Genomic DNA, 6,882 nt, shown 5'->3' on the forward strand with positions numbered 1-6,882 from the left:
CTTAAGAGATAATGCATATGTAAGTGTTGCATAAACAAACATCACTTTGAATAAGTTTATCATTATCCTTGATATAAAATTAAAGAAGGCTTTTAAACTATAGGCAATGATACATAGTTATGATATTTCTAGGAAGGCCTTGAATTTGATAGTCACCCCTTCTTGTCATGTGTATTTTTTTATGATGATTTGGTCGTGTTAATGTGTTTCATTCTACATTTTAGGATAAATATTGATTATCATTTTTTCTTCTTAATAATTCAATATTTATTAGTAAATTTACAAAAATCTCATTTTTTGAAGTTTCTACAATCACATGTTTTGTTAAATAATGTAAAATTTTAGAAAACAATTATAAACTAAATTCTGTCAACTTAAGAAAATTTCAAAGTTTCTATTTTGCATACTAATATTTAAAATTATAAAAAATGAGATTATATGATATGTTTTAAAAATATTATCTATAATAAATCTTGATGGTTTATTGATAAACTTAAATATCATATTAATAGTTTAATAAAAAATTAACGTGCCAATCAATATTAGCCAAAAAAATTGCAATCTATCATATACAACTCAAAAGTTGAAAAACAACCAATAAAACCATCAAATTTCAGAAATGTAAATTCCAAATAAGATAGATTGTTGTCTATGAGAAATTCACCAAACTCTCTAATATTATACATGACAACTCATCTACTTTGTTGACAAAAAAAAACAAACAATTAAAAATATTCACCTATTGTGAGGGGTTGTAATTGGTTAAGATGATAGGCTTCTTCTCCTAGAAACACTTTAGCTGAATTATTTGGACAATCTGACAATCTTACGTCGAGAAGTATAGAAAATTGCATCAGGAAATAGGAAGGAACAATGAAAGTAGACAGAGGTAAGAATGCTTAATAGAATCATGTACTATTGTATGCATATGGATAAAAGAGTGTGGCTACAAGATTGGGCATATGTCGCATGAATACTACAATAGAAATGCTCAGAGCTAGTTATACAAGATTCAATGGTGCAACAATAATGACAAAAAAATTTATAATTATTGTTTTTTGATCAGATATTACCATATATTTGTCAGTTTCTTGATTGTATTATATAATATGATATAGAAAACATTGAAATATTTAATAACTTTTTTTAATGGATATTAGCATATAGTATTATATAATAATTGTTTTTTGCAGTTATTAGTATATATTTTCCTAAATACCAATCTAAGAATATATTTTGATGATTGTCTATTGGATGTGTAGATAAACTTATCTATCTCCACTACTCCATTCATTCCAAATGCTAATTAGGTCCAATAATAATATGTGCTTCATAGCATGTAGGTGTCAGTTGGAGGGATGCAAAATAGACATGCAATGTCCATCATCCTTGAATATTTACACAACCTCTTTGTTGTTTTCTTTGAAATTTTGTTTAGCATTTGAGTCTAAGAGAAAGATTGATATTTCTAGCATATTCTTCTCAATGTAGCACCATTCTTGGAGACCTCTTTTGGCTGGGTATAATGACTATAGTGGATGAGATTCACTCATCTACTTGGTGAACAAATATGCCTATTGATCTCCACTACTCCACCCATTCCAAATGCTAGATGTGGAGCACAATGAGCTAGTTAATAATGGTTATAAACCCCCTTTTGAGCATGAAGACAGTGAGCAAAGTGTTGTTGGTGGAGTTCCAACTTAGCTTTCTCCACCCATTGAGTTTGGTTCTCTCTCCTAAATGATTTCCAATCACAACTTGCTAAGTTTTTACAAGGATACAAGGACAAGGAGATCAAATGTCCCAATGCCTATTATAGTTCTAATAAACAAAATTTAAATAATTTAGTCAAGAATAAATTTAAAGATTTTCATAAGAATTAATTATATAGCATTATTATTAAGATTGATTATGATTTCATTGTGTATTTCACATCACACAAGTGATGAAAACATCTATTGAGAAATTATATATGATAGATTGAAGTTACAAGTCACAATATTTTTTATGAATACCTTTTGTATTGCAGTTATTTAGATTAATATTCCACATATTCTTTTGAATGAAGTGGTAGTTTAAAGTTTTTTAAAAATGAATCTAAGAATTTTAAAAGTAGGAGCAACAACAATAGGGAGAAGAGGACCTCTATCTTCTGATTTCTACATTAATCAAGGATGAAAAGATTCATCGAATCAAAAATCAAGTAATAGAAAAGTGAAGCATCTTCATATCTACTTTTAAATATGACGTGACTAGAAAATGGAATTTGGGTTTACAAATCAAGGATCCATTTCCACTTAATAGTATAGCAATGGTTAACCTCTTTTCATATTTATTTAAAGAATTTTTTAAAAAAAAATTTAAAGGGGAACTCTTGAGCCTGACATTAATAATTCACATTTTTCTTTTAATAAACAAATGTAAAATATAAACAATGTGTTAAACATGAATTTATTATACATCGAGGACACCAACTCCTCTAACAAAGTGAATAATATTTATTAATTTTATTTAAGATTATTTAAAAAATATTCTTAATAAAAATCATTCATGCCAATGATTAATTTTTGTAAATATAGATTTATTCATAAATAAATATATTTCTTTGATGTATATTTGAAATCTTTTATAAAATTTATTTTAATATTAAGTGATATTTTAATTAAATAAAAATGATGGAAAAATTATATCTTAATTATACACCAAATATACATATTACATGCTTCTCATTAGTCTTTATCAAAATTATATAGTACTCATTCCAAATGTAAAATTTCTGGATGCATTAACATTGGTTGTTGAAGATTTCATATAATATGTAGTAATTTCTCCTATTTTTTTCCATGAAAACATTTTGAGAGAGAGACATTTTATGTGTGTGTGTGTGTGTGTGTGTGTGAGTGAGAGAGAGAGAGAGAGAGAGAGAGAGAGAGAGAGAGAGGTGTGTGTGTGTGTGTGTGTGTGAGAGAGAGAGAGAGGGGGGGGGGGGGGGGGAAGGGGGGGTGAGAGAGGTGAAAATAGTAATAAAGATAAAAATAGGGAAGGAGGACAAAGTGGAGATGAAGAGATAAAGATATATATAGAGTGATAGCTGGAAAGTAGAGAGATATATAAATAGATAAGAACAAAGAGAAATTGAGTAAATAAGATATAGATAGAGAGAAGTGAAAGACAAAATGGTTAACTGACAAGCTAAAGCCATGAAGGAAGAAAGAAGTGACCGTGTGTGTGAAACAAAGACTTGACATTGACATAAATGTGGATAAATTTTGTAGAAGAATACTTTACTCTTCACTATAATCTATGATTGATTGTTGCCATAAAAATCAGTCATTCAGAAGTAGGGGTTTCCTATGTCATGTCAACCAGACATCATTTAATATACATAACACTATCAGCATAACCTTTGCGCCCGTGAAAGATGCAAATACTAGTTAATTCCAAATTAGAAATTTAGAGTGCTACAATTTAAGGAGAGAATGACACAGACAAAATCCAGCCTTAAAGAGAATCTGATGGGGTTCATCGCCTGAAAAACAGCCTATTGGCCACTTACACTTTTTCTTTCTCTATTGGAAGCATCAAAATTGTACCATTCATTTGATACAGTTTATTATAAACAGTCGTGTTTTTCAAAAAATTAACAAAATACGATCATACGGTCATCAAATTTGTTGGAATCCGGTGGCCAAATTTACTGGATTCCAATCAGTATGCCGAAATCACTCTTGTAAACAGAACTAAAGTTCCCATTTCAAAGGACTCCTATTTTCGTGCAAGTAATGACAGAACTTACAGAAAACTTACAATTGTTTAACAAGGTAGCCATCTTCAAGCCCTTGGTTCTGCGGGCCTCAACGGCCCGCTTATTCTCCTTTACGGACCTCGATTTCTGCCCAAAAATTGCTTCATTTTTCACCAGGGTTGGCCCCTCTTCGTAAAAGCTCGAAACCGACCGCTTAAGAACAGACTGATCCGAGCCACTGTCATTCCGCTTCCACTGCCTGAGACGCATGTCTTCCATGTTCATTCCAGCTGGAGCTTTAATTACCCCAAAGCTTAGAATCTGAAGCCATTTTGGAGACTTTTTACTGCTCGAACCAGATGAAAATGAGCTCCAATTTGCTATATCTTTTGTTTTATTGCTCGCCGCCTTTGAATTTGCAGCCTTCAAACCCTTGAGCGAGGCAGAGTAATTGAGGCTTCTCCGTGAAGCTTGAGAGCTGTTGGAGCTTGAGCTGGTCCAAAAGCTCGATTTTGACTCCAGCGATTGCGATCTGCATGCCTGAAGATCTTCCTTTAAAAGGACCTCGGATTTCCTGAAAGGTTTCGAATCGTTGCTGTTGGACGACTGCGCCGTGCATTCTGTGAGAGGACTGATGCGGCCTTTGTGGAACAGATCTTTGGCAGAAAATGCACAATTTGGCTTGGAATTGGTGCTGCCAAGGGCCAAATCGAAGAGGAATTCTGAAGAATCGGCGTTCGAAACCCTCTGCGGGCTCGGCGTTGCAGCGCTGTCGTAAAGGAGCATGTCACAGAATGAAAGAGTCTCCTCTGCATCCGATTCCGCCATTGAATCTGCACAAGGATCTTGGACACCGCATTTTCTTTCTTCATACTCAAATTCCATCTTTATTCTCTGATTTCTCAAATTTACGAAAGAGATGTAAACCAATGGAGATCAGAGTTAAATGGATCTAGGGAATAATCCTAAGAAATTCACCGATTGTATTCTATTTATAATTTGTAGAAGCTAAAGATGATTTATAATTGTAAAAACAATCTCGTAAGAAGATTCAAAGCTGCCAGTACTCACCGTCTCATTTTAAATATTAATTTATGGAATGCGTCAGTGCCGTGAAGCCACGATCTGATCTTCCAGAAGATTTGAATGCGTTTGAAATAGTGGAGGTGCGAATTTCACATGCAGCTTCCAATTGAGACCAAGAAAATATATATTTTTTTAAATAAGGATTTTTCAATTTTGTTAAAAATTAGGTAGGTACCAAGTGTATGAGTTTCTAGAGAAACGAGAAAGACTTGGCCGCTAGGGAACTGGTGACTAGTTTTGACTGACTCCACACATACGTAAACGAGTTTAATTAGCTCACTAAACTTCTTCTAGAAGAGCTCCTAATTACGTTTGATTTTAATTATATTGGGGAAAATTGGAAACCTTGTATATTTTTGAACTCTTAATTTTTTAAATAAAATTGTGTAAGGTGAAATGCAAATTATTTAAGTTTTAGTTGATTTTAAAGGATTTAAATTATTTATTTGTTGGTTTTTTTTCTTATTTAAAATCAATTTATTAAGTAAATGTTTCTAAAATCTATAGATTTGAATTGGGGTTGTGATATGATTTTTTAGTAAATGTTTCTAAAATCTATAGATTTGAATTGGGGTTGTGATATGATTTTTTAGTAAATGTTTCTAAAATCTATAAATTTGAATTGGAGTTGTGATATGATTTTTATTTTTTTTATTATGTGTAGAGAAAAATATTTCATTTGTTAAGAGGGTATATATAATTATGCTATAAGTTATTTTTATAAATTTAGAAAATAAATATTTCATTTTAAAATCTTATAGCTTATAAAAATTAAAAAGACAAAGTGGAGTGCTTATATTATATTTAATTTTCTTCATATCAACATACATATTACTATACACAAACATTTGTTATGTTTGATTTTCATTCTAACTCATTAATGCATTCTTTTAGAGGTTTGACCAGATGAGAAATGATTCTTTTTTAGTAAACTCCCAAAACAATTTCCCTAATCATGCGCACATGTGATAGGTTCTATACCTAGAAAAATACACGATAAGATCAAAGACCATAGTGGAGTTTAAATCCAATCATCTTAGTTTAATTTTATACATCAAATTAATATTGTAGTATTATTATCAGGATTCAATAATATAGATTTTGAGTCAAACTCATAAACTCTATATCATGAGTAGTATTTAACGTAAGAATCAATCTGTCATGATAATGAACAAAACATTCAACACTCATACATAGAGAAATTTTCTACTTGTGGCAATAAATGGAAGTTTAAAGTGATGGGTAATCAACTTCAAATGTTAGAATTATATAGCTCATTTGATGTGCATAAGATAATTGATCCATTAAAAGAAATAAATAGTAGTCACAAGTCTAAATCACTACCTTTAACCACTAGGTGAAACAGGTAGCCTATGTGGACAAATGTCACAAGGACTTAGTAATAATGGCATTGCATACGAAATCTCCACTTTAGTCGATCTCTATACACATATATTTATTTAATATAATATAAGATATATAATTAATATACTTATAAGATTAAGAAACTAATCAAATTAATACTTTAATATATTAAAATATATGGGCTATAATATTTCTTGAAACCTATTTTACATGTGTATTGTAGTGCTCATCTTATCTAGCTAAAGCTCGTAATCCTTACTTGTAAGTTGTTACAAAAGGATACCCATTTCAACAAGGGTGCAACAATAACTCCAACACTAGTGTCAGTACTAACAGCTTGGATGTGGTACATTAGGAGATGAACTATTTTAAATGGTTTCATTACCCAAGAAAATGTTTCTTTCTTATATATTATGCAATCACCTTACATATGAATACTTCAATGGTGCCTCCACACTTGTAATTCAAATGGCTATATATAGTTCATAATGGTTAGCATGGTTCTTAAATAGGCAATATAAAGGTTTCTTATTAATAAAAAAATATGTTGGATGGATTTTGTAAATTATTGAAGCTACTTAGATTTTTGTAGTCAAAGAAAAAATAGTCCTTTGGGAATTGTAGCTTCCTTAAAGGTGACCAAATATTTCAAGATGAAGAATAATAATTTCATAGTATTGAAT

General features: G+C 30.8%; 1 protein-coding gene across 1 annotated transcript; it reads right to left on the bottom strand.

Moving 5' to 3' along the window:
- Nucleotides 1–3,504: 3,504 nt before the first annotated feature.
- On the bottom strand, nt 3,505–4,942 carry LOC149538009 (uncharacterized). The gene is made up of 2 exons (XM_089799399.1): nt 4,820–4,942; nt 3,505–4,642 (listed from the first exon to the last, which is right to left on the bottom strand). Exon 2 carries the CDS (start codon nt 4,631–4,633, stop codon nt 3,758–3,760), a length of 876 nt encoding a protein of 291 aa, XP_089655525.1. The 5' UTR covers nt 4,634–4,642; nt 4,820–4,942; the 3' UTR covers nt 3,505–3,757.
- Nucleotides 4,943–6,882: the final 1,940 nt, after the last annotated feature.

Source organism: Cupressus sempervirens, chromosome 9 (genome assembly GCF_028749045.1).
Source record: "Cupressus sempervirens isolate cs-2001-9-10 chromosome 9, ASM2874904v1, whole genome shotgun sequence".
Taxonomy (NCBI): domain Eukaryota; kingdom Viridiplantae; phylum Streptophyta; class Pinopsida; order Cupressales; family Cupressaceae; genus Cupressus; species Cupressus sempervirens.